This window comes from Aplidium turbinatum, chromosome 14, assembly GCF_918807975.1.
Source record: "Aplidium turbinatum chromosome 14, kaAplTurb1.1, whole genome shotgun sequence".
Classification (NCBI taxonomy): domain Eukaryota; kingdom Metazoa; phylum Chordata; class Ascidiacea; order Aplousobranchia; family Polyclinidae; genus Aplidium; species Aplidium turbinatum.
The window spans coordinates 13,520,283-13,547,683 of NC_137485.1; the positions used below are offsets into that span (position 1 = coordinate 13,520,283).

Below are 27,401 nucleotides of genomic sequence, written 5' to 3' on the forward strand. Positions count from 1 at the left end.
ACATTTTTTGAACAATCATTTCCACTTATAGCAGAGATGCACAGAATGTATAATATATTGAATGGTGCAGTGAACGTAAGTTTCAACCAGAAAATTATTCCACATATTACCAAGTATTAACCCAACAATTCAATCTGAAATTTCACAAACCAAAGAAAGATCAATGTGATAGCTGTGTTGCTTTTGATAATACTCCAGAACATCTTGTTACCAATCAAATGAAGGCTGATCAACAAAAACACCTGCTGAAAAACAACATGCAAGAGAGCATAAAGAAAAAATGAAGAAGGGAGCTTTCAACGATGCATCTGTTCTTACTGCAAGATTCGATTTCCAGAAAAGATTGCTTTCACCTCATGGAAAAGCATCTTCATTTTATTACAGTTTAAGGTTGAAATATTACAACTTTACTGTGACTAATTTGAACTCTAGAGTCTATGCAAACTGCTTGCTTTTTGTGGAACGAATGTCATGCAAGAAAAGGTTCTTGTGAAGTAGCATCATAATGTTTTCTTAGTTTTTTATCAAAAGCAAACACCAATGGTGTAAAGAAAATTTACTTTTTTTGTGATCGATGCTGTGGCCAGAACAGTAACTGTATATATGGTTTATATCATGCTGGCTATTGCTCTCGAGATTTATGGCTTCGATGAAATCACCTTGAACTTTTTGGTATCTGAGCATTGCCAAAACGAAAATGACACAGCCCATTCAATCATAGAAGATGCTGCAAGCAAAATGATCATTTACACTACTGCACAATGGGAAACTTTGATTATGACTGCCTTCAAAAGGCATCAACCAATTGTTGAATGCGTGCAACATAGTGATGTGATTGATTTCAAAAGCGCAGTCTTCGAAAATGATGACAGCCAATGTCAATGATTGCAATGGAGAAAGAATCTACTAGTCCAAAATCATGTAACTAAAAATCACCAAAGCAGAGCCAACAACATTTTTTTATAAAATACAGCTACAGTGAAAGCACATTCAGAAAACTAGACCCAATTTTCGAAAATACAGGAAGACGAAGCTGAGCACTGCCACAATGTCAAGGTTATATAAATCATTTCCTGGCACTTTAATGGATAAGAAGAATGATTTGAAAAAACTCTGCCTCAAAGGCTTGATTCCAATTCAACATCATGACTTCTTTCGAAATCTTCCAGTCACTCCCAACAAAGACAGTATTGAAGTATAATTTCATAAACAAGCTCAGAATTAAGTGACAGCACTTCTTTGCAGACACTTTTGATTTAAAGTTATGCATATTGATTATGACAACATCAAGTCAGCAATGATAACGCATCATTCTGTTATGTCCAGTGAACTAGTCAAAGCCATTACGCATTATGGTGGTATATATAAGTTGTTCCAGTAGTGAAGTGAATGAAAGTGCATTGAATTTAGCAAATATGATAGTAATGGAGTAAATTTAATAAGATGATTGTGCTGGTGAATTTTAATCGAGTTGGCAATAGTGGTAATTAATAAAGTGCATTGGATTTAGGAGCAAAATGGTTGGAACGCCTGGTTAATCTAATCAAAAAATAAAGAGCCCAAAATGTAGATACTAAACTCATGTTCAGCAAACAAACGTTTCGAAAACTATAAGACAGTATAGTTTTCGAAACGTTTGTTTGCTGAACATGAGTTTAGTATCTACATTTTGGGCTCTTTATTTTTTGATTGCATTGGATTTGATAAACAAATTAAGTGCAGTAGTTACTATGTGCTATACAGTAGTTGAGTTAGCAGTGGTAGTTGTTTAAGTACATTAAATTTAATTAGTGACTGAAGGTTCAACTGCACTAACTGTATGAAACGGCAACATATTAATTGAACAGAAAAAGATAATTCAGCACAACTACACATCAGTTTTACTCTCTTTTGGAAAAATGTTGCAAATTTACAGTTAGTGTAAGAGTTTGTTAAGAAGAAGAGTTGTTTGGAAGAGTTTGTGTCAGTGTAATTAAATAATTAAATTTGTGATAAAGAAATTTTGAACATAAAAGTTTGAGTAAAAATTACGTTATTTTTTTGTATGCTATGATACCTTACCTCTAAAAGTGATTCATCAAATAAAAATGAACGATGCTGCACTGGTATTAAACAATTCATTCGTGTTTTTCAGCATGTATGTACCTTAACTTTCAGGATAAATTAGACTTATGTCCATTTACATAAAAATGAATCAAAAATATTTCGGTGCAAGAAAGACTTAAGTCCAACAACATACAAAAAAAATTAATGGCACCACCTAGTGGCAAAGTCTTTGGTGATTTTTGTGGACCAACATATTGCCTATCACTGGTAAATAGTAAGTCTCTGAGTGCACATCCATGTCAAAGAAATTTGTTCAGTTGTACAGGCAAGTGCAGTTATTTGCAATTATCTCAAAATGCTAAAAATGGACTTAAGTCACTTTTGAATTCAAGCGGCGATATGTATAACGAAAATGATGCATTTTTTGTTTTATTTTTAGAAGGTTTAAATGTTTTTTGAAGGTTGAGGTGCATGTCTGTGCCGAAACAGAAAGATGCTTACCAAATTTGAAAGTAAATCTGCACGTGTAAAAGGTAAGCTATAAGTAACTCTTACATTGCTTTTAATTTTGGAACAACTTCTCTTAATGGAGCTTAAACAACTAGCTGGCTCCAGCCTGGTTTTATTTTGCATATCAGTCTGAACAAAACACAAACCCAACAATTTTTAGAAATACCCTAATCGCTGGAAATGTATTAATTTACATGCAATTGACGTCTACTGTGTATATTTTTGTTGAGTCAATTTGTTGCACTTGGATGTTCAGTCCATGACAATTATCTTCAATTGGTAGTAAAAAAATGTTAACACCCTTGCTCAGGCCCGTGGAGATAATATTTTTGGCCTGGTACTAATGAAATTCTCAAATCATGACACTTAAGAAAAACGTGTTATATTCAAAGAATACGATGTAATTTCTCAAGTTTTTTGGCCTCTAAAATCATCTCGGGTCTAGGTCCAAAAGTGCCGTACCCCCTTGACCCCCTGTCAATGCTACTGCCCTTGCTGTTAACTTTAATTTTTATTTTTGTTTTAGATATTTCATTCCACCCCAAGAGGCCGTGGGTTCTCACATCGCTTCACAATGGATGTATTCAGTTATGGGATTATCGCATGTGTACTTTGATAGACAAATTTGAAGAGCATGATGGTAAATGTTATTTTTTAAAATTTTGTTCAAAATTTGATCAGTTGTTATGTCAAGTGGAAGCTGAAGCCACTGATGATTTTTAAGCTTTTAACAAGTCATTTATTGTTGAACTTTACTTAACACTAAGTCTAACAGTTCATGCAATTCTGTATGATTTTGAAGATAAGATCATTGGGTTCTAATAATGAGCAAAATTGAGTATTTTTTGGATTGCATTTCAGTGGTAGGGTAGTACCAACATGTAATTTTCATTACACATTAGATTTTGCAAGAATACTCACACTTTGTCCATTAAACTTTTTCAATTATATAGTTGGAGATATTGTCGAAAATAATTTGAGTTTGGATTGCATACCGGCACCTGGATACTTATTACTCAGCACATTTTTGCCTAACACTACTTTGATCTTTATTGGTTAGGTCCTGTCCGTGGCATTTGCTTCCACAATGAGCAACCATTATTTATATCTGGAGGCGACGACTATAAAATAAAGGTATTTCAGTATGTTGAGGGTCTCAATAGAAAGGGTGTTTATAAAAAACTATAATATTGTTTATCTTTATATGTTGTCCATATTTAGCATGAATCCTTCTGCCATTTGATCTGTGTTATGTGTGTGACTTGTGTAAAACTTTCAAGATATCTTAGACTAACTGTTATGGTTTTTAGATGTGGAATTACAAATTGAAAAGATGTCTCTTCACGCTCCTGGGTCATTTGGACTACATTCGATCAGTAATGTTTCACCATGAGTATCCTTGGATATTAAGTGCGTCTGATGACCAAGTAAGATGGCTTGAAAAGCTGAAATATAATTTTGGTTCAAACGTTTTGAAATTATTTTACTCTATAACTTGTTATCATAGTCAAACTTATGTCTTAAGTCTTGTTCTTAAAGACTTGATTAAATGCACAGGAAAGCAAATACGCCTATCTTTGTACTTTCGTTTAATGTATTATAATATATGAAATTATAATCATTATGTGTCTTGCCAAACTTCTCATGCTTTTAATAGCTTATGTAATATGTATCCCACCAATGCTCTTCTCAGCAGCGTATGTACAATACATGCACTTCAACCACTCGGCCATGCGGTCAGGTTTATGACAATTCAATTGACTGGCAAAAGCAGCAGTTAAGAACTCTGTGGCATGAATTAGTGGCATGATACTGAGGATCCCAGCCTCATGAGCGAAACATGTCTATCGTTGTCAGTTCTTGTTACATTCAATTGCCGAGAAACTTATTTGTAACTGTTCAGTGTTGGTGCACCAGGTGTTTAATGCATCAAGTGCTTTATAGACTGTTCGTATTTGGAATTGGCAATCGCGGTCATGTGTTGCTGTCTTGACTGGCCACAATCATTACGTCATGTGCGCACAGTTTCACCCCAAAGAGGATCTTATTGTAACCGCGTCTCTTGATCAAACTGTGAGAGTCTGGGACACCTCGGGTGGGTATAAAAAGAGATATTATTGTACTTCTATGAAGACGTTGTAATAATTTGAAAAGCATGAAAACCTCCATTGTAAACCACAACATGTTGCATTCACAATTCACATGTGAGAGATGAATTTTTTATTTCTAGTGTTCGAATGCCCCTCTTCACCATGATAACACACTAAAAACATAGTGGTTCCTTACAATTCATCAGAATATGTCTATTATTGACGTAGACTACTCTAACTTATCTAAATATGCATTGTATGTTTGTTTTGAAGAAGTTTTTTATTCCTTTGATGGTTTAAAGTTAACGTATGTTTCTGCCACGCGCGTGTTGTTGTGTGTATCACCTCGAACCACAACAATATTGTTGTTGCAATGAAATAGGTTTGAAAAACAAGAATATCTCGACCGATTCTGAAAGTGTAGCTGCAATGCCAAAGAACCCGGGTTTTGCTACCACTGCCTCCATTGAACTATTTGGTGGAACGGACGTCATAGTCAAGCATGTGCTTGAGGTACGTCAGGCTTTTTCAAGAGTGAAAAGCTAAAATTCCTTTTAGCAAACATACAACCGTGGCTAGTGAAACTGATTGGTTATGACTTTTCAGAATGTGATTTGTTATGACTTTTCATTCTTGGAGTATTAAAATTTTACATAATTTTAAAGGAGAAAATTAAGTAATTTTATTTTCAGATAATTTATCCAATTTTCTATGTTGTTAACTGAAAGTGTGTGAATGTTACAAATTGTACTAATATAAGCTACTACTGGTCTTAACTTAGGTCTGAACTTACAGTGTACAAATTAGTTGAATATACATAATTTCCAGGGCCATGATAGGGGTGTGAACTGGGCGTGTTTCCATCCCACAATGCCTCTCGTGGTGTCGGCTTCTGACGACAGAATGTTGAAAATGTGGAGAATGAACCAATCCAAAGCATGGGAAGTTGACTCGTGCAGAGGCCACTTTGAAAACGTGACTTGCTGTGCCTTTCACCCACGCCAGGAGCTCATTCTGAGCAGTTCTGAGGACAAATCGGTTCGCGTTTGGGACATGGGGAAGCGCAGTGAAATGCAGTCGTTTCAGCGTGATCATGATCGGTGAGTTGAGGCTTTGTTTGGTATTCTTTTAAATTTAAAGTAATCAATTTAATTAAAAACTGAAAATTGTATTGAACCTTTTGGATAGCACAGGAGATTCAATTAGTTCAGTAGCTTGTACCACAAAACTTCCGTCCACTTCAGACAGTGCCAACTTCAATATTTTTTCTCTAATGCTCCTGTTAATCTTTAACTGTGTTGAATACAATTAAAAAAAATTGTTGCAACTTGACTGGGTGTCGAACTCATGTTTATCACTCCCTATCCACTGCACCAGGGGTCGGGAACCCATGGCTCGCGAGCCATATGGCTTTTTTGGTGATGGCATTTGTCTCGCAGGGAGTTTTATCTCAACTTTTCATTACAATGTAGAGCTTAAAATGCGCTCAGAATGCACCAATTTAAATGTGATTGTTCAAAATTTTCTGAGAGAGGCCCCTCGCCCTATTTCTCATCTCCATTCGACACTTTTACAGCTCACCGGTTCCCACTACATGTTAGTTGTGTTAAGTGTTAAGGCATTGTTTGGCTCTCTCACGGTCCACGGAAACACATTTCCAAATATGTAGCTTTCATGGCTTTCTTACCTTAAAAGGTTCCCGACCCCTGTACTGAACACTAAACAGCATCCAATTAATTTCTCGTGGTTTCTTCAATCATCATCAGGTTTTGGAAGTTGACTTGCCATCCTACGTTGAACTTATTCGCCGCCGGTCACGACAACGGGTTAGTGGTATTCAAACTGGAGCGAGAGCGGCCGGCCTTTGCTACCAATGCCAACTTGCTTTACTATGTCAAGGATAAGTACCTGAGAAGGTTAGACCTTACGACAAGCAAAGACGCGGCGATCATGCAGTTACGAAGGTACGTTGTGGGGCTGTGCGATGGACTGGATGTCTAATCATGCGTTGTATGTTCTAATGCCGGCTATAGTTTCTTTACTAATGCAGACTCAAGTCACGTAACAGTTTGTTTTCGAGAAACCTAATCTTGCACAGTACAAGTGCAAGCCGGTCGTATATTGAAAGCTCAAACCGAGATAGAAGTTCATACTAGACGCCTGAGCTCGAAGTGTTTTTCGATGCTTGTAAGTATGGATCAAAATAGAATGACAAGAAGCTTTAACAGTATGTTCTAAGTATCGCTTTCCTAACAAGCAAATCAGTCTTTTTTAACGTTGATCTTCTTTTTTTAACAGAATATTAAAACTGATTTGCTGTCTGAGTCGCTTTCTGCAGGTTTTATCATCCTGTGCGTAAGTGCAATGTACAGACTACAGTATAGCCTTGCAAAAGCACCTGAAGTGGAAAATTTAATATTTTGTGGTTACAGTTGTGATTACGGCTCTAATCTGACCTCCTAACCCGGTCTCAGCTACACATCTTTGCTTTCAAAGTCGAATGCGACATTTTTGAGGTCCACGATGAAAAGACGAATTCTATTTGTGGCGTTTTAGCCTTTTTTCACTTTCGTTGTCACGGAAAGCGAATAGCTCTTCATTAATGCACAAACATAATTATTTCAGCCCTTCAAAAGCCAAAGTTTTCTCCCTGTCATACAACCCTTCTGAGAGCGCTGTGTTGGTCACATCTCGTGCGTCCAATATTGAGAATTCACATTACGACCTCTACATGGTTCCAAAGTCTTCTGACTCGTCTAACCCTGACGGTATGCTTTCATCAATTTACTTCTACAGTTTTCTGGCTTATGTTTTTAAATCAGATTTTGTTGTGATAGTGACAGTATCTTTCAATCGACACTCCAACACGGAGGATTGTAAGACGTTACATTGCAGCTTCAATATCAAGCAATCTTGTGCAATTTTTTTGGTCGCAGAAGATCGTCTATAGTTCATATTTTTATTTTACTTTGTAGCGTGTACGATGTAGTAACCATATTTGATAGTTGAAATGTGTGTTGCTTTCAAAAGACAATTCATGGCTGGATCATTCTCCATAAGCTGACTGGGGGTTGCTTGTCGTTTTTTATATCAATTCTCGAATGCTGGCCGTATCACAGCAATCTAATAGGGGCAATGCTGATAAGCTCAGCCTCATAGGCGAAACACGTGTCTATCGCTGTCAATTCTTGCTACAATCGGCTGCCGAGAAACGTTTGTTAGACTGTTATGCATTTAATAAGAATCGATTTTGCTATAGCAATAACAGTTTCAACTGATTCAAATAGAATTTAATTCTAATCTTGCAATAACTTTTCAATCGTGTATCTGCAGCCGTTGATTCCAAACGCGCTTCGGGTCTTTCGGCGGTATGGGTGGCTCGAAACCGGTTTGCTGTGCTCGATCGAACCCACACCATTGTGGTAAAGAACATTAAGAATGAGATCACAAAGAAGATTCAGTTTCCAGCCGTCGATGAGATTTTTTACGCCGGAGCGGGGTCTCTCTTGCTGAGGAGTACGACTGGCGTCACATTATACGATGTGCAGCAGAAAAGGTTATTTTTTTTTATTTTATAAATGGGTCAGGCCGATAGCGGCTTGAGCAACTGCATCAGTGTTGCAAATACCTCAAAAAATGGTCGCAATGACTGGAAACGTCATGTGTCATTAGAGCTTAAAGTGGATTAGCTCTTCGTGGACAAGGCAGCAAAAGTACGAATTCATGGAATCATATGCATGATCACATATTGCTATCAATCAGAGATATTTTTATTCCGTATATCTCTGATTCCAGCCTGAAATCAGTCATTTTTCCCTTGATTTAAACGTCTGCAGACTGTTGATAAAAAATCATAATGTAGTGGTTATTCTGGCTGGTGTAAAGCAAATTCGCCCGAAAATGTCATGCTGAAGGGGTTTTGTTCCAACAGAGCATTGGCCTCGGTCAAAATACAGAAGCTGAAGTTTGTGATCTGGTCCAACGACATGTCCCACGTCGCATTGATGGCCAAGCACAACATCGTCATCTGCAACCGAAAGCTCGAACAGCTGGCCACAGTGCATGAGAACGTGAAAGTCAAATCCGGCGCCTGGGAGGAAGGTGGTGTTTTCATCTATACAACGTCGAATCACATCAAATATGCACTCCCTAACGGGTATTTGACATACTTTACTTTCGTATGAATACTTTCCTTTTTTATGTTATATCAGCTGGAAAGTCTTAAGAGCTTTTAATTTTAGATTTTGTCAGATTAACCAGCAGGAATTCGCTATATTTTGCCTTAGTGGCAACAAGTAGATTTCTTTTACTTCTCATACCTAATACACAAAATTGTTGTTTGCATCATTTCAACGCCTGGCAGCCAGCCTTTATGAACAGAAGCTTTTGTTATTTTCAAATAACTAGGACTTTATTTTGCAGAACTACTAGTCAATTAGCAAATCAGTCCTTTTTTATATTGATTTAACGTCTGATGATATTGCGTCAATGTAAAAAATTACTAATTTGTGTCTGGAAATCAAGCCAAAAAAGTTTTCATCTCATATCACCCAAACAGCGAAATCCGTCATTTTTTACATTGATTCAACTAGGCGTTGAATCAATGAAGCAGATTTTGCTGTTTGGAGAGGTTACATTTAGTAAGTAGCGCAATGACATTATTGTTCTCAGCGACCACGGGATCATTCGAACCCTGGTCCTTCCGATCTACATCACTCGAGTCCGAGGAACGAATGTGTATTGCCTCGACAGAGAGACACGGCCTAGGGTGCTTGCTATAGACCCGACTGAGTTCAAGTTTAAGGTCAGTATAGTTAAGTTTTAACTTTGTTCGTTTGGTATTGTAAATCGTGAGTTAAAGTTAGAAAATCTAAATTAATTTCATCTGTGTGAAGACTAATGAAACAGACAAAAACGGCAAGACAACCTGGCAAAACATGACACAACTTCTTTTTTTTGCTCTCTATTTGAGAGTATCCAATCTGAAGACAATGCTATTCGTTGAATGAAAGGCGGTTTGCCGGTGTTTCACTTATTGTTGAAATATACATAAGAGAAACATTTAATGCCGTTGTGGATGTTTCATATCTGCAAACTATTTGCGTTACGGCTCGATGTCTGATCAATAGATTCTTGCGGTTTTCATTTTTCAGATTTCACAGACTATTTCCGCTTTCACGATTTTTTTTCAATGTCTGTACGGTGTACACAATGCAATGATATGATATACACAATGCATACATCTTTAGACGTTAAATCGACGTATAAAGCCTCAGTTTTTATAAGATGTAAACAAAGAATGTCTAGAATTGTGAACAAAGAAAGCCTAAACTAAGAAAGCCATCAAATGAAAACCAGTCAAGAAGTTGATCTATAGCTTTCTAAAATTCTTGCTTGGATTAGATGGCTTTGGTCAATCGAAAATACGACGAAGTTCTTCACATGGTGCGGAACACGAAGCTGGTCGGGCAATCGATCATCGCCTACCTGCAGCAGAAGGGCTACCCGGAAGTTGCTCTTCATTTTGTCAAAGACGACAAGACCAGATTTTCTCTTGCTTTGGAATGCGGAGATATAGAAGTGAGTGGAATCTTTTTTAATGCAGTAGCTTACTCAATCTTAATTTGTGTCTTGTTAGCTCATGCTGAGTTTGTAGACCTATGAAGATACCCTCGGAATGCTATGGGACATATGAATTCCAAATTACAAAGCCTCTGGACGTGGTATACTTTAGTTTCGACTCAGCCACTGTCTGCGCATGGTTTTTGGGCAAACTCTGGTCAAGGGCATTAAGTGTGACCCAGTGTTTTGCAAACTGTATAACATAAGCGTCGAGCTTAGTATATTTTCGGGCAAGACGAATCCGGGACTTCACATAATATGATGTGGATCCGACTCAGAGTGACAGAATCACATCGAATTAAATGCACTGTAGATACTAATATTCAGACATTGCAGGCCATTTGTTATTATTTGATCACACGTGTTTTTTTAGTTTTTTTTTAGCATTATACACAATCTTTTCAAGACAAAAAATTTACGCGCGTGTGAAACCGTCTGCTTTACGCGACGCCCACTCTCAAAATTACGGACTCGCTGGGCATGGCCGCACTTGGTGCAATTGCTTTCCAGTTTGCAGCGGAACATTCCGGTTTATGTCGTCACAAAACTACGTTGAACGTTTTTCGTGGTATCTCGAAGCCAGGTTCTTCTGCAACTACGTGAAATCTGTTTTCACCACAGGTCGCCCTAGCAGCTGCCAAGTCGCTGGATGACAAGCAGTGCTGGGAAGCACTGGGCGAGATGGCCCTTGTCACTGGAAACCATCAAGTGGTCGAGATGGCTTACCAACGAACGAAAAACTTTGATAAGTTGTCCTTCCTGTACTTGATGACCGGAAACTTGGAAAAACTTAGGAAAATGATGAAGATTGGTGAGGCCTATTTTTCAACGATTTTCTTTCCCTTTGTATTTCATTCATTGATTTTTAACCCTTTTTACAGTTTTACTAGCAAACAATATTTCCAGATTTTTCTTAAATCCAATTACACTCAATTTCGTTTCACTCTTTTCAGTTTGTTCAAAGAAGCTTGGTCTTCATCTCGAAACATCAAGGTCGACCAGATTACTGTCGGCCTACACTCAATAAAATTACTAAAAAATAACAAGACATTCCTTAGTCAATCATAGCTTTAGAACTAAGTTGTTACGGTAGCTTTGCGCATATGTTACTGTTGCTGATCTTGTTGATCATACCATTCTGGAAATAACTGCTGATCTTCGTGCAATCTCTTCATTGCGATCGCCATGTGGAGTGCACATGAGCCAAGTTTGCACTGTGCATACGCCGCTGTATAAATGTTAGGCCTACTATTATTGTGAAGCTCTGCTTCAGGCTTTACATTAATTGTAGCGGCGTCGCTTTCTTGCACGGTTGCGCCTTTCTTTATTGCAAACACACTTGTTGAGTTGCTCGTGAAGTCGCAGGGATTTTGATGTGTGAGTCGTTAAAAAAAGCCCGACTCCAGCTTGATACCAAACGACGAACAATAAAATTATTGCTGGTACACCCCTTCATTTTCTTTGAATAAAATTATTGTTTGCAATTGTTTTTTCAACAGATTATTTTTTCTACGAATTTTGCTCTACCCGAAAATAGAAGTATTTGTTCTTATCAGTTTTAGTGAAAATGAAATTAAATTTGAAAAAGGACAAAAAACATCTGGCAACGCTGAAATCAGAGTCGGCCCGTTAAAAACGGGAGTCGTATAATTTTATCCCGACTCCAGAGCCCTGTTTAGAAATAAGAAGTCGTTTGAGTTGAGGGGGCGCCAGTGGTGTTCATTGCTATCGTTACATGAAGGAATACTTACGTTTTGCAGATACGATGTTTAGTTCATTAAAGCCTAAAATGGTAAAATTAAGCATAAAATTTGATCTGCAATTGTTACTTAATTTGTTAATCAGTTGAATTTTTTTAGGCTATTCAGTCTTTTTTTTCAATCTTAGCTGAGATTCGCAAAGATACATCCGGACATTATCAAGCTGCTCTTTACCTCGGAGACGTTTCCGAGAGAGTAAAAGTCCTCAAGGGATGCGGCCAAAAGTCCTTAGCTTATCTCACTGCTGCTGCGCATGGATTGGATGATGAGGCGGGTGAGTTGCGAAGTGAATCTTCCCCAGATGTCCCAAAGGATGCTACGCTCCTCCAGCCCCCACCACCGATCAAGCAATGCGAAGATAATTGGCCTCTCCTCACAGTCAGCAAAGGTGAGTGATGATATGCAACGCATCTGAAGAAGTTTTGCACGAATGGATTTTTAGCATTACTTTGGAAACCGTCATTACAGTTTGCTTTAAAAATTGAGATTTCATGCAGCGAAAGCTTTCATTGTCTTCAGAAATGAAATTGTTCAACTTTTTCGTTTTAAACGCTGGTAAAAATACTGTGAAGTTTTCATTATTTAACGTTGTAATGACGTTTGATGTGTTTTTAGGATTTTTTCAAGAAAATCGCATGAAAGGGTCCGGTAAAGGAGGAGCTCTTTCTGCTGATGTTAACCTAGATGAGGAAGCAAGAGGATGGGGTGATGATGCGGACATTATTCTGGATGAAGATGGAGTTATTATTGAAGATGAAGACTTTGGAAATGCTGCAGAAGATGATGCCGAGGGCGGTGGATGGGACGTTGATGATGATGACCTTGATCTTCCTCCTGATTTAGATGAAGTTGTAGCTATAAGTGGTGAAGGAGAAGGCTACTTTGTTCCTCCAACTAAAGGCAAGTACTATACACTTACGTTAATTGACGTTTTATTTATGTAGTCGCTTTTGCGTCCAGTCTTGTGGGGTTATTGCTCTCAGTTCACCAACTGACCAGGAAAAAAAAGGTTTACCATTTTTGTCTTAGACATGTTTCCTCATGTGAAAGTACTTTCTTTCCTTGCTTATTGTTTATTCTGCGCCCTCTGTGTTTTTTACTTTGATTTTTGGATTTTAAGAATGCGCTTCACATTTTTGTTTGACCTGGGTTCGCTGTTACTGAGGCAACTTAGTTTTAAAACTCTTGTTGACTGAGATGAAGACATATTAAAAAGAAAATATGTTCAGTAGCCTAACAGTGCTCTTTTAGTAGGGTCATCCAAAGCACTCAGATTGATTCTTTAAACTTGAAGAGCTTTATGTGTTTTGAGAAAACAGTAGCAGATTGCCATGCTATGGTGTGGAAATAACTAAGACTTCTCACGGCTGTGAACAATTCCTGCTTGTTTTTGTTCATATCTGTTTTTAACCAACTTTTTCAGGGACGTCCCAGACGCAGGTTTGGTGCAACAATTCTCAGCTCCCTGCGGATCATATTGTGTCTGGGTCCTACGAAACAGCTTTCAGAGTAAGTGTTGAGACTTTATCCTGGAGTACAGTAGCTTTTGTGTCAAGCAGAAAGTCAATGATATAACAAGTTCTTGAACAATCGTCTTTGTTGCATTTTTGTCATGCAAGAACGAGGACTCATCAGACTTGAGTAATTTTATGAATGACGATGCAGTTTTATTTTCACCCATGCTTGAAAACCTTACGTCTGTTTAACGCACTTTTCAGCTTTTACACGATCAAGTTGGAGTCGTCAACTTTGAGCCTTACAAGACTCTGTTCACTCACGCATTCGCTCGCTCTCGCACCGCATTCCCTGGTATCCCGTCTTTACCCCCAATGTACGGCCATCCTCATCGCAATTGGAGGGAGGCCGGGGCGAAAGCTGGCCTCCCTGTGGTGGGGTTGACATTGGCAACACTAGCTTCCCGCTTACAGGTCAGTCACACACATTAGGGCTGAAAAATATAAATTTTTTAATGTAAAGAAAAAGTTGTTCTAACAAGCTGATAAATGGACTTGGAAATCATTTCCCAAAAGGTCAAACCACCATATCTCGAAAACTACTTGGGCTGGAAGAGTCAAACAAAGTTTAAAAGAAACAGAAGCACAAAGTTTCTATCTGTCCTAAGAGATCTTTTTATCCTAGTTGTGCTACAAATTAGATTATTTGAAAAAAACATTTTTTATGCTAAATCGAGGGTCAAAATCTCTACTGCGCATGGTATTGTTGCCGAAAAGCGCTTTCGTGTTGTGACAGCTGTTATTATTGAAACTTCATTGCCCATGTTTTTCAGGAAGCTTACAGGTTGACAACACAAGGCAAGTTTGAAGACGCCATCGTCAAGTTTCGTCATGTATTGCTCTCAGTCCCTCTACTGGTGGTCGAAAACAAGCAGGAAATCAGCGAGGTGGCGATAAAGTTTCAAAACCGTTTATTTTCACCTTCGAATGTTAATCGCTCATAGCGAACCTTTGCAATCATGTGTTTTGAAATACTGCACGATTTTCCCAAGCAAAGAGTGTGGCTGCATTTAACAGGAAAATGATAGAATAATGTCGCTATTTTGGGTTCACGCATGCCCGTTTAACAATTTCAATGCCAGATTCTTCTTTGCTGGCTATTTTATTTTACGAGACCGACTAGGCGGCGTCATTAGAACGGTCATTACATAACTGATTTTGAAAAAATTGTTAGCCTGAGCACTGGTCCTTCGGCGGATAAGTATGGGCGGATAAGGAAATTTTGTGTATTGTCGGCTATTACTTGTGTGACATTCTTACAAAACATGAGGGCATCTGCAGGTTTTTGCAAAAGTGGAAGTGTTTTGGAAGACATGTACCCTTCTTCAATTTGCTATTTAAAAACGCAATACTTGCTTTTATATAACTGTTTAAATGAGAGTGCAGAGTCGACGACTTCCTACGCCTTTTTAGGGCTACGGTCTTTCGCACTCTCTCATAGGATGCGCCCTGTACGTTTTTGTTTTATGTACGTTTTATTTTGTGCATCCAAACAAAAATAAATGACCATCCATCCCTTCTGGCATCTACTCAATTCACTATCCACACCCTTTTTCCTACATCACTTCAGTAGAACGTTTGCGAGTAACCATTCCGTCATTTTTACATTGATTCAACGTCTGCATATAGTGTGGTGTCTGCAGACGTTGAATTAAAAATGACCGATTTTGCTGTCTGGGTACTTTTCTTTCTTAATACTTGACACGCCCGATTACATCTTTATTTTCATTCAGGCACAACAACTCATCTCGATCACACGTGAGTATATTGTTGGTTTGAGCATGGAACAGCAACGCAAAGGCCTTCCCAAAGCTAACTTGATTCAACAGAAGCGAATATGCGAGATGGCTGCTTACCTAACCCACTGCCAGTGGCAACCTGTCCATCTTATGCTTGCTTTGAGAACGGCACAAAATTTATTTTTCAAAATCAAAAATTACAAGGTAATATTGGCCTTCTAATTAATTGCAAATTAAATATCTTGACTGATTACTCATGTAACCAACGAAAGCCAGACCTCTACATATGAGAGGCATTGCATGAATTTTTTGTCAGCCGGGGTGAAGGAAGTATATTTTTAATCTTACCCCAGTTAATAAAGTTTTTACTTGCCTTGAGATAGCAAAAATATCTGCGAATGTTCCATCAATGAAAAAGGCTGCGATCTTCATTATACGTAAAGAACTATACGTGTTTCATAAAATGACCCTCTTATATATCTCCCTGTATTTTGTGCATTTAGTGCCGAAAACCAAAACAGAAAAATGGTAGAAATTACAATTGGGCGATAGCTGTCAAGTGTCAACTGGGTAGTTATGCTCTGTGCGATCATATAAACGTAAATTGAGCCTGCGCGAATGCTATGACATGTTACTTTCTATCGTCTCCGTTAATATGTATTTTTCAAATGCTCAGACATTTCCGTCATCTTAAAACTTTGGTGAACAACATTTGGAGTAGAGTTTTTATTGCAGGTGTGAGGTCGGTTTATCAGAAGGTGGCTTGGCACTTGGCTGTGTTATATTTGTAACATAAGTTCATTTGCTTCACAACCTGCGGTACTGATACTATTGTTTTTGACCTTTCATAGAAGTATGAACTGTATGATTTGTGTCGCCTGTGGACCTATTGTCGAGTACGTTAAAGCCAATTTACAACAAAACGGCAAACTTTACAATCCAGACAGCAAACCAACCGCTTTTTACATTCATTCAATGTCTGCAGTCGTTGAGTCAATGGTTGATTCGTTGTCTGGGAAGATGTCATTGTGACGTGTTTCCTACTCCCTTGACAGACCGCGGCCACCTTTGCCCGTCGTCTCCTGGAGCTTGGTCCGAAGCCGGATGTGGCCGCACAGACCCGGAAGATAATCGCAGCCTGTGACAAGAATCCTCGCGACACTGAAGAGCTGGCGTACGACGCGCACAATCCATTCGACATATGCGCCGCCTCTTATGTTCCCATTTACAGGCAAGTTTTTCATGTATTTATTTTCTCCTGCAATCCAGTCTTGGATGATGATATATTTTATTACGTCATATTACGCATTTCATTACTTTTGCATTTTAATTGATAGTGACTGTACCATTTTGATCCGTCATGGGGCAGTTTTGTATCACTTGTGTGCGAGGATGGCTTGCCTCTCCAGAATCCTTCTCTGGCGTTTGTCACTCCGTTTCACTTATGTATGACTTAATTCCCTTCATAATTCCAATAAAAGTTGGTACTACTGCTCGCAGACTGAATTCATTTGTTTCTTATCAACCCAAAAAATACATAATTACCAGGCGGTGCATCCTATGGATCCGCAATTGGGCTTCTCTCTAGCGCCAGCTTGCTGGGCGTGCAGTTGTTATTTATTTTGCCTATTCCATTATTTTTCGATGATTTTCACTGTGTTTTTGCGGTCAAACAGTTTGCTACTGTCATACATTTAGTTCAAGCTGCACGTTTGTTTGCTGTTGTGTTTTAGACAAGTTTTTGCGGTTGTTGAAGTATATTATTCATTATTCAAGGGTGTATCACACTTTATTTTTCAACATTTGCTTTTGAAGTAGTGTCAATGCATATCCTCGACAATTGCCAATTTTGATTCCTTGTATGCTTAGTTCGTGAAATTAAAAAAAAGGTTGTCCAAGTGATTGCGAGTGAAATCTGCCAATGCAGTGCGAGTAACGGTTAACATGTAATGCAGTGCGAGTACCGAGTAATGCAGTGCGAGTAACGGTTAACATGCTTGCTCAATGCTCACGGACCAAGAAACTTAATGGTTAGTTGGTGACTGACGTAACATATTGCAACAATACATGTTCACTTCCGAACTCAACATGGACTTCTTTTTTTTTCAGAGGAAAACCGGTTGAAAAGTGTCCGCTGAGTGGCGCCTGTTACCTACCCGAGTTCAAAGGTCAAATTTGCAAGGTGACGACATGTACGGAGGTTGGCAAAAGCTGTGTGGGGTTGCGAGTTAGCTCGATACAGTTTCGTTGAAGACCTCTTATCCTGACTGGCCGGATTATCAGATATTACTGCTCAAGTTATCCACAATGCTAATGGAGAAGATAGATTGCCGTCAATGACTGTCCAGCAAAATCCGTTAATGTAAAAATGACGGATTTCGCTATCTGTACAGTAACTTCATTTCTATTGCGCAACTTTATTATAAAGTTAAGTTTACTATAGGTTTTATGCCCAAGATTGATGTTTTTAGTTGTTGCAATAGCACATCATGCATTACTATAGACCAATTTAAATGCTTCTGGTTTAACCTCCGAAGCGGACATCTTGAAAACATGTCAAAGGAACCAGGGGGGCAGGGGGGGCAATGGTGCCCTTTTAAAGTCATGTAAGCTACTGCACATTTTGCAATCTAACAATTTCTGCTATTCGCTTTTAGCCTAATTATAATCTTTCATTTTTGCCTCAAAATAATATTTACGGCACAAAATTTTGCAACACAGTACAGGCCTTAAAACTCGTTTTTTTCCGGCAGCCGTCGTGGCCTACCGGGAGCTCCTTCTCGGCGGCCAAATCTGCGTGCTTGGAGACCAAAATACAAAATAAAAATAACGCTAGCACAAGTAAATAGAATTAAACTTGCAACAATGCTAAAATGATCACTTGGCGATGTTGAAGTCTGGGCCTGGGCGACGTCCTATACAATAGAATCGTTGCACCACGCAATAACTGCTTTATCCGGATTGTGATCCAGTACTGCGGGACTATCTAACGACACTCGCACGAGTGTCTCCAATGTGGCTGATTTTAAAGAAGTTTGTCACTCCCCTAGAATTCTTTTTAGCAACGAAAAACAACGTTCGAAATGTGTTGACGATGACGGCAAGATAATAAAATAAGTATTTCAATGATGTGAAGGACATTACTAAAAGAAGCATAATTTTTGCAAAATATGATCCAAAAATGTTTTCCCTGGGATGTCAACTAACCTAGTTCTCCTTTTTAACAACGATTCAATGTCCGACAACATCGAATCGACATAAAAACGACAATATTGCCAGCCGATGTAAATTAGCACTTCGTATTAAGACTTTGTTAAAATAAACGTCGGGAATTACAAATAAGACTGATGATCGCAGATGGATATATTCCATCAATAACAAATATTCCCGTACAATGCAACAGTGGCGATTATGACGCGCTGACCTAATTTTGCGTCACTCTTTGATACTACATATTTTCCACAGTTAATCCACGATCATTCTATTGCGAAATTAAATAATTGGCTAGAAGAGACCGGCGGCCAAACTTGGCCGATTGAGAAGGTAGCACCGGCGGTCATTCAAGCACTACTTTGCAGCCATGGCCGCAGGCTGCTTTAAGGCTTGACAGTCGGTTACATCATGATAACATAGCATGATGCCCTTCTTTGTATACCGGACACATGTAGGCTAAAATTACTCAATACATAGTAAGCTAATAGATTAGCATTATCGCGATGTCTTAAAACTTGAAAAAAAATTGGCCTTTTAGTAAACAAAAGTGCCCTTTTTTCGTAATCTTGCCCCCCCCCAGTCAAAAATCGTTCCGGCGCCCCTGAAAGGAACCAAATATTTAATATCGAGGAACTCTTAATATCATATGGCTCCATTTTCTCCTCTCTTTGTACCTATTCATTTTCAATCAATTTATCACCAATATGGCGGTTCTCACACTATAGCTTCTTAGGTCAGGGCTGGGGAAAGACAAATCATGCATCATACTCTAAGTTGGGTATAATAATAATGCGTGTTTTGTAGATATAACGCTGTACCGTACTCATATTATTTCATTACTAGATGACGCTTATACGCTATTATACAGTATAAAACTGTTCAAGTATTTCACTATCCGTAACAGATGCATTTTATTGTCACTTTCATAACGTCTGAATCTCAAATTAGTTTTGAGCGTCAAGTTCGACATCCGACCGGCGACCCCTAATGACAATAAAGTTGGAGACATTGCATGGTCTCCAACTTGTGGTGAGCCATAATGTTTCGACTCTGCTGCTGCCCTTATTATTTTTTCGCACATTTAAGCGTACTTATATCGTGGAAGGAGCCGATTTTTGATTGGCATTTGAAATACTCGTTTGTCACTTCTGCAGAAGTAATTTGTGTTCACACAAATATTTTACTAAACTTGCACTCCCCTTGTTATTTTGTAGATAAGCATCGAATGTGTGATCGTGTTTGAATATGTACTCGGCGAGGAAATATGCCCGTTTTTACTTTGAATTGACGTTGCAGATGTTAACGAATCAAGGTAAAAAAGGACTGATTTTATGAATGGGTGTTGCGCATTATGCAGCAAGGGATTAGCTTTACTTTCTGCGTATTGTGGTACCGTGTGCTGCAAAGTATGTCGCAATTTTAACGTTTTTCTTACTACATAAAGCTTATTGATTTGGTAGCGACATTTGCAGAGAAAATTCCAGGACTGTTTGAGAAAAAAAAATTCACATTGAATTGTCCAGAGCTTGGGTTAATTCCGGTCGTTACTCTCCCATTTGCTTTAGACGTGTCTTGTGCCAACCGATCAGCTTGCACATGTACATTGTACAGTATATCATAGCCTATGGTTGATAAAAAAAAAAACTAATAAAATTAAACGAGCGATAGGCTACCAGCGGGTGACAACACGATTCAGATTTAAAAGAAGACTGTCTCAAAGCTGCTATATCATGTACTTCGATAGTACACTGATTTTATACGAAATGCAGTCTACATGTTTTCTGTACCAAACCTAGCAATATCTTGCTGTACTGACACCAGAAAATAGTTATCTCGTCCTCATAAAGTGAACCATTCCTTCTGATGTGTTTTACTAACCATGGCTTTATGTTCAGACACGCCCGGCCACAAACGTAAATGGCACTTTTTGTCATGGAATATTTCCGGATGCTTATTTTCGTCGTTTGCAATACAATGCTCTCATAATGGTAGCATACTAGCATAGCCTTGTCGTACAGGTACTGCAGTTTATGCATATCGTTTGTGAACTTGCTACATCAGCATAGTTCTGTGCGAGCCGAGTAACCAATCAATCAATCTAGTGGCTGCTCGACACCTGCCGAAACGTCTAGCCCGAGTCACCGCCACGATGCAAGGGTTGTAAAAGGCAGAGCCCCTCGGCGTGGTGAAGAACGGTTCAAAGGAAAAACATGCTGCATTTACATGGTCAATCAGACGGAAGACGTTTGAAAAGAATTGCCCTATAAGGTACAAGTCATTGAATGCGCATGTCTATATTTCAGAAATGAAGGTTTTCACACAGGTTTATTCCGGCTCCGGAAAATAGTGACATCCGTCGCAAGACATTGTCAGGTGTAGTAGTCTTGGGGAAACTGAACTTCTCTCGACACGACGTGTTCTTTTTAAAATGTATTTTCAAAATTTTACGCTGACTGCAACACGTAACAGTATCGAGGTCTAGAGAAACAACACGAACAGCAGACAATTTGACAACACTTAGCAGTAGCGTTAACAAGGGGTACATTTGAACTAGGAATGTTTTTAGGGGCCACCGCATATTCTTTAAATATGGTGCGTTTTTCTTAGAAGTGACTTGATTTGGGCCTCAAGAATCTCATTGGTAAAACCACGGATATAAGAACACATTGAATTGCGACATGATGTTTGAGAATACGCAGCAAGATCTTCAATAGAAAGTCTACAACAGGGGTTCCTTGTTTTTTTTAGGGAAATTGATTTCTTGCTTCACTATTGATGCGTTGTAAATTTTTTAGATCACCGTGCCGCATGCACATTCCAAGTAGGATAGTTGCAGTAAAACAAGAGGTTGAGTGCAGTCAACAGCAGAACATGAAACATTGATAGTTGTTGCGTCACTTGTTGATTGTTATGCTGCTAACAAAAACGTTATTGTTTTAATCTAAATTTTTGTTAGTGGGGGTTCCGCGATGACAAAAAGGGCGAAGAGCACTGGTCTACAATTAGCGATAGGCTATGGCACGGCAATTCCATCCAAAGTAATAATAAATAGTGAAATGCATCGATGGAGACTGTGGACCGTTTTAAACAAAATCACGCCGGTTAACTATTGCAGTTAGTTAGGCATCACGGGAAATTTAAACGTTCTCTTACAAAGCAATAACCACCTCTCTTCTTGCGTTTGAGACTTCCATAGGTCACGCTGTTATATCCAGGCACAGCAGCCAATGGATTGTCGTGTTTATCGAGCGTTGTTAGGTCCACATATCTACCCTGGTGTCGGGCTATACGCAGATAATGTGATGTGCAGTCTGAAAATCTGAGTCGCGTGCACAAGACAGGGAGTCGGCGAGGCCTCATTGGAACATGTTTCTATTGAAACGGCCTACCCAAGTTCGCACGCGATTGAGCTTCACTCATTCCTTCCGAGGTAGTTCTGATCCGGGTGGAGCATTGGTATTGGGAAGGACTGTGAATGGAATAGCCTCATATATTAGGAACTCTGATAAGTGGAAACCGATTGCTCCGACTGTGAAGTTGAACGGGCAGCCACAATAACCACTTATCTTTAAATAGCAGCAAAAATAAATTGGCATTCAAATAAAGCAATGTCATGTACAGTGCAACATCAAAACAGCAGACATGGTATTTTAGAGTAGTAGATTAATTTTGGAGTTATGATGCTTAATGTTTGAAAACCATAAGAGAAATAGCTGCTATCTCCGACATGCTAAATGCTTCAAATCCTCCAGTAAATGGCACTACCCACGCAAGTTGTAACGGCAAGTTTTCAAATGCAATTAAAAAAGTGAATTTATCGTGTAAATTTATCACTTCTTCTCTTTTTTCATCTTTTCAATTTGATTCATATGATCCTGAACTTTTTTCAATGCCTGTTGACGCGCATCTTCCTGCATTTTTCTAATCGAGGACATAGTCGTAAAATTTTTCATTTCATTTTTAACTGAAGGTGGGTGGGACACCATTTTCGGAATGCCGCATGCCTTCTGGACGCTTGGTTGTAAAAATAAAAGCATTAGAAAAAAACTAAACACATTACTCGTCATCCAAAATATAAACATACAGGCTGGCTGGAACATCAAGAATGGAATAAACGCAAATGGACTCCACAGTAAAACCTTCCTCATGAAGGGTACATGTTCCATGGGGCCAATCTCTGATGATGCTCCACCATATCTTATCAAAAGATGCAAAGTAGTGCATGTGAGTACTGGCAATAAAAAGTAAGGGTCAGGGATTGTGAGATTGGTAAACCACAACGCTCCTCCGTTGACTAATGAAGGGAGTTTAACAGAAGTCATGCCACGAAGGGCAGCGAAAAATGAAATAAATATTAAACCCGTCGGAAGGTTGTAAAGCAATGGTTTGAATGGATTGATTTGATTTTTATTCAGAAACTCCATGTATTCCAGTGCTTTTCGCTTTTTCTCGATTGGATTAGGATCATTGATGTTCATTTGCATCCTCATCTGTTCTGGCATGTGGTTATGTGCTCGTGCTGTAAACTGACGCATTTTGATATAAGCAGGAATAACGGAAACACGAACTGCAACGGTCAAAATAGCAATGGTTGGAATCCAACCAATATCCCAGGAGTTATATAAATATTCCATTAAGCTTTGAATCCAATGATGCGGAAAGTCCCATCCACCCAAGCCGTAGTCCGCAAATGACTCCACTGAAGGTGAATTGTTAAGCAAAGAGGTTTCAGTCTTGGCGTCACTCATTTCACTGTAGAATACCGCGTTGTCTGTCATGGCTACATTTTCTGGAGTGCTTTGGACACCTTCACAGAAAGCTGTTTTAGACAATCCACTATGTTGATACCTACTTGAAACTGCAAGAATGCTTGGAAAACATTTAGGACTTTTTGTCAGCAAATGATCTCTTTCAGGTCTCTGTTGCAAATGATGTGAGAGAATATTTCTTTGAGAATAGCAGCCAGTTGAAAAATTCTTGCTTTTCATGATTGATGACATAATGCGGATCTTTGTAAAATTGTATGGTAAATAAGAAATCATCTTCATATCGGATATATGAAAAAACCTTACAAAATCAAGGTGACTAACAGTGTACCTTACATACCTCACAAATATACCAATTTAAAGAAAACGGTATGTATGAAATGAAGTAATAAATGCTTACATTAATGTTATTGGTACAACAAAACTTACACAGCTACAGAGATACAAAAACACTAACTTTATACATGGGAATACTCTTTTTAGGCTATTTTCTGCTAAACACTTTGTTTAAAAACTACTGAATTACCGGTATATGAAATAAGAGGAAGATCGTTTTTTTTTAAATATCCTCGACCAGAGGTTCTCAACCTTTTGAGGTTCAAGAACCACTTAAAAAAATTGTGTCTCAGTTACGGACCACTACTTCCATCCCCTTCCTCCTCCCCTTGTAACGAACAAATGTCACTTATTGCTTGCTAATAAGTGATAAACAATAGTTGGTTTTAGAAAGATTGCTACATTTAGTGCAAACCTTGCGCTTGCACATTTGAGCACAGTATATCCAAACGAGGTGTAATACTTGAAAAACTCAATCAGAGTTCATCTTCTGCTTCAAGTTGAGAACAATACTTTGTTTTTATTGTAACCAATGCAGAAAATCCACATTCACAAAGATAAGATGTCGCAAAAGGTAAAATTATTTTCAAAGCTTTCTGAGACAGTTGTGGATACTCATATGAAGCTTGTACATATCCAAAATTTTATCAAGCTCACTCTCAGATGGATGCAACATATTCAAAGTAGTGTCACTGGTCAGTTCACGGACTGGAAACCCATGAAAAGCTCTGAACGTTCAATTCACCAAAGTAGAAGTTAAATTGATCCTGCAGTGACTGAGTATGGTCAGAAATAAAAGTCATCAACAGTTGTTTTATTGATTTCAGCATATTCTGGTTTCTCAGTGAATTTGTACAATTGATCAAACATGTCAAGGTTACCCTGCAATAATCTAGTCCTCCAAAGATAAAGTTTTTCTTAAAAGCAGACACTTTATCACCGAGGGTAATTAAATTTGTCTGCTTTCCTTGCAGCGATGAATTAAGTTTATTCAGTTGTTCAAAAATGTCAGCCAAATAAGCCAGAACAGCAACCCAAAAGCTATTGTTGAAATGAGCAACAAGCTTGAATTTTTTCTCCAAGAAACTCTCTCTCAGCATCAGGTAACTCAAACAGTCTGTTTTCCCCTTGATAACCAGCAAACTTGAGTATGCATCAGTAGCTGTTCATGATCAAAATCCTTATTCGAACATAATGAAGCAAAAAAAACGACAATTTAGTGGATGAGCTTTGATAAAATTAACAACTTTTATGCAAAGAGTTAAAAAACAACGACTTCAAACTTTGCTCGAGGACCACCAGGCAAATGCCCGCGGACCACAGGTTGAGAACCGCTGTCCTAGACTACAGGGTCATCAATAATTAACATTACAACTTCAAACAACTGTATTTAACAAATAGTAGACAATTTTTGAGTAATGAACATGTAATATTTTTGTCAAATAAATAAATATTTAGAAAAAACAAGTTTTACTCAATGTGTTCGCCATTTGCGTCAATAACAAGTCGAAGACGCTTCAAAAAGGACATGCAAGAGTCATGAATATCTTATTGAGGTATTTAGACGCATTCTTTTTTTTAGATTAGCCTTCAGTGCTTCCAAACTTTGGTGGTGTTTAGTCAAAACCTTGTTCTCCAGGTAAGAAGAGATGCAAAAGTCTAGGGGGTTCAGGTCTGTGGATGAAGGAGGCCATTCTTCCTTTAAATGAAGAACGGCACATTAGCTGAAAGCCAGTTTTGTGTTCTCTTAGCTCCATGTGAAGGGGCAGAATCTTTCTAGAATGACCAATTACGTTTTTTAAGTGTTTCTTTGCCCAAGACAACAATGAACCCTCAAGACTATCATTTTGGTAGTTTTTTTGGTTCAGTTTCACTCCTTGGTCTACAAAAATCAATGGACTCCTTTCTGATTCGTTGACTGCGGCCCACACCATCAATGATGCCACCCCATGTCTCCGAGTGACTACTCAGGGTTCCATATCACCATTTCTTGACCAAACACGATCATTCTGACTGCTAAAATGATGCTGGACATGAAATTTCTTCTTATTGCTTAACACAAGGTTTGGCAGCGTGCCTCATCCTTCAATAGTGGACTTGACGCTCGAGACATATGACTGCAACTGACCTGTCGCATGGTACAATACATCTCAGTCTCGCATCACAACGATGAGTCTCTATTATTTTTTCAATACAACACCAAATAGTTTCAAATCTTACCATACCGTATTTTCAAAATCTAATCCTGTCCTGATAGTCTGTTACAACAGGGTGCAACCTATTCCGTTCCCTGAACACTTTGTGCCCCAATTTCTTGATGGAATCTTGATCCTCGGACTGGGGAAGCTTCTTGCAGACTGCAGAGCTTAATCCTGGCAGTTTCGCATTCTTGTAGAGGCTTTGAATAACTAACACAGACCCTGTCACCGAGATTGACAGAGTGAAGTTTCCGATTGTTGAAATGTTGTTGCCGAGGAATTATTCCATTCATTAGATGCCGCTGAAAAGAAAGCAGTCCTCAACGTGCATTGCTCAAGCGCACACCCCGACCCGGAGAGCCAAACCAGTGCGGCTTAATCTTGAAGCTTCTTCGTTTTGGAAGTCACGAGGCACGGATGCAACCTAGTTTGTACCATGAACAGTTCGGACCGTCAGTTCGTACCTTGAAAAGATCAAGAAAATAATGTAAAAAAAGCCGAAGTTGCTGATTGCAGTTTCCGCAATCATTTTCCCCCTGAAAAGATCGAAAGAAAAAATAGCTCAAAACCGAAGTCCGCTGATCGCAGTTTCAGCAAACATTTTTCCACAGTTTTTGCTAACTTTAACCATAGAGTAATCTATGCTCTAACCCTAACCCTCGCTGATCGCAGTTTCCGCAAAAATTTTTCCGCAGTTTCCGTTAACCCTTACCCTAATTCTAACCATAGAGTAATCTATGCTCTAACCCTAACCCTCGCTGATCGCAGTTTCCGCAAACATTTTTCCGCAGTTTCCGCTAACCCTAACCCTCGAGTTTGTTTCAAATTGTTTGGGGAAACTCCGATCAGCGACTTCGGCTTTGTGCTATTAAACTGCAATCAGCAACTTCGGCTTTTTTAATTTTTTCTCTTGATCTTTTCAGGGTACGAACTGACTGTACGAATAGTTCAAGGTACGAACTAGGTTGCACCCACGAGGCACGAGCTAGCCAACTGAGCTATCAGGGCGGACATCTGAAGTTGATAAACCAAACCTCATCTTCAGTTAGAGTTATCGGATTAAGATTAGACTCATAGAGTTAGATTCTTTGGATTTGGTTTAGTCACACTTGTTTTGTGGTGGCCCATAAAAATTCAATGAGTAATTCAAGGGAAAAAGTTAAAAAATGTTTTTAAAAACTCCGATCAGCGACATCGGCATTGTTTTATTTTTTTCTCGATCTTTTCAGGGGACGAAATAGGTTGCATCGTTACACCATCTATCTAACTATCTAGCAGCTGTGTGCCAGAACAACTTCTTCAAATTCAAACCAACCTCAATCAAGCCATTCCTTGCCTTGGCTCCTCAAAATCTTAAATCTCAGTACTAATCAGGGTTGCCAGATCTGAAATAATTCTGTAGCCAGACCAAGACAAGCTTCATTTCAGTTTAGCCGGGGTTTGAAAATTTCCTCCATTTCCAATTTTAGTTTCTAAAAACATTGAAATTTTCGCATTGCAGCAAATTGAAGACAAAAGTCCCCATCTACAACCAGCACTGCGGAGCCGCTATAACATAGGTCTCGTTCCAGCTCTAGAGCTGTCAGGCTTTATAACAGTAGCTCTGG

General features: G+C 38.8%; 2 protein-coding genes across 2 annotated transcripts; one reads left to right on the top strand and one right to left on the bottom strand.

Moving 5' to 3' along the window:
• Positions 1 to 2,483: 2,483 nt before the first annotated feature.
• On the top strand, positions 2,484 to 20,485 carry LOC145782757 (coatomer subunit alpha-like). The gene is made up of 22 exons (XM_082594515.1): positions 2,484 to 2,579; positions 3,083 to 3,196; positions 3,617 to 3,690; positions 3,867 to 3,983; positions 4,501 to 4,651; positions 5,029 to 5,159; positions 5,475 to 5,746; positions 6,413 to 6,610; positions 7,272 to 7,414; positions 7,980 to 8,202; positions 8,578 to 8,802; positions 9,318 to 9,450; positions 10,050 to 10,226; positions 10,890 to 11,079; positions 12,156 to 12,416; positions 12,644 to 12,928; positions 13,452 to 13,537; positions 13,747 to 13,956; positions 14,316 to 14,429; positions 15,276 to 15,485; positions 16,337 to 16,512; positions 17,391 to 20,485. The coding sequence occupies exons 1-22, from the start codon at positions 2,540 to 2,542 to the stop codon at positions 17,530 to 17,532; spliced, it is 3,672 nt and encodes a 1,223-aa protein (XP_082450641.1). The 5' UTR covers positions 2,484 to 2,539; the 3' UTR covers positions 17,533 to 20,485.
• Positions 20,486 to 20,921: 436 nt separating this feature from the next.
• On the bottom strand, positions 20,922 to 23,833 carry LOC145783265 (mitochondrial inner membrane protein OXA1L-like). The gene has a single exon (XM_082595086.1). It carries the CDS (start codon positions 23,540 to 23,542, stop codon positions 22,325 to 22,327), a length of 1,218 nt encoding a protein of 405 aa, XP_082451212.1. The 5' UTR covers positions 23,543 to 23,833; the 3' UTR covers positions 20,922 to 22,324.
• Positions 23,834 to 27,401: the final 3,568 nt, after the last annotated feature.

Coding starts and splice junctions, on each gene's coding strand:
- LOC145782757 (XM_082594515.1), top strand. CDS start 2,540: ATGCTTACCAAATTTGAAAGTAAATCTGCACGTGTAAAAG. Junction 12,929..13,451: donor CTTTGTTCCTCCAACTAAAG/GCAAGTACTATA, acceptor CAACTTTTTCAG/GGACGTCCCAGACGCAGGTT. Junction 13,538..13,746: donor CCTACGAAACAGCTTTCAGA/GTAAGTGTTGAG, acceptor CGCACTTTTCAG/CTTTTACACGATCAAGTTGG.
- LOC145783265 (XM_082595086.1), bottom strand. CDS start 23,542: ATGAAGATGATTTCTTATTTACCATACAATTTTACAAAGATCCGCATT.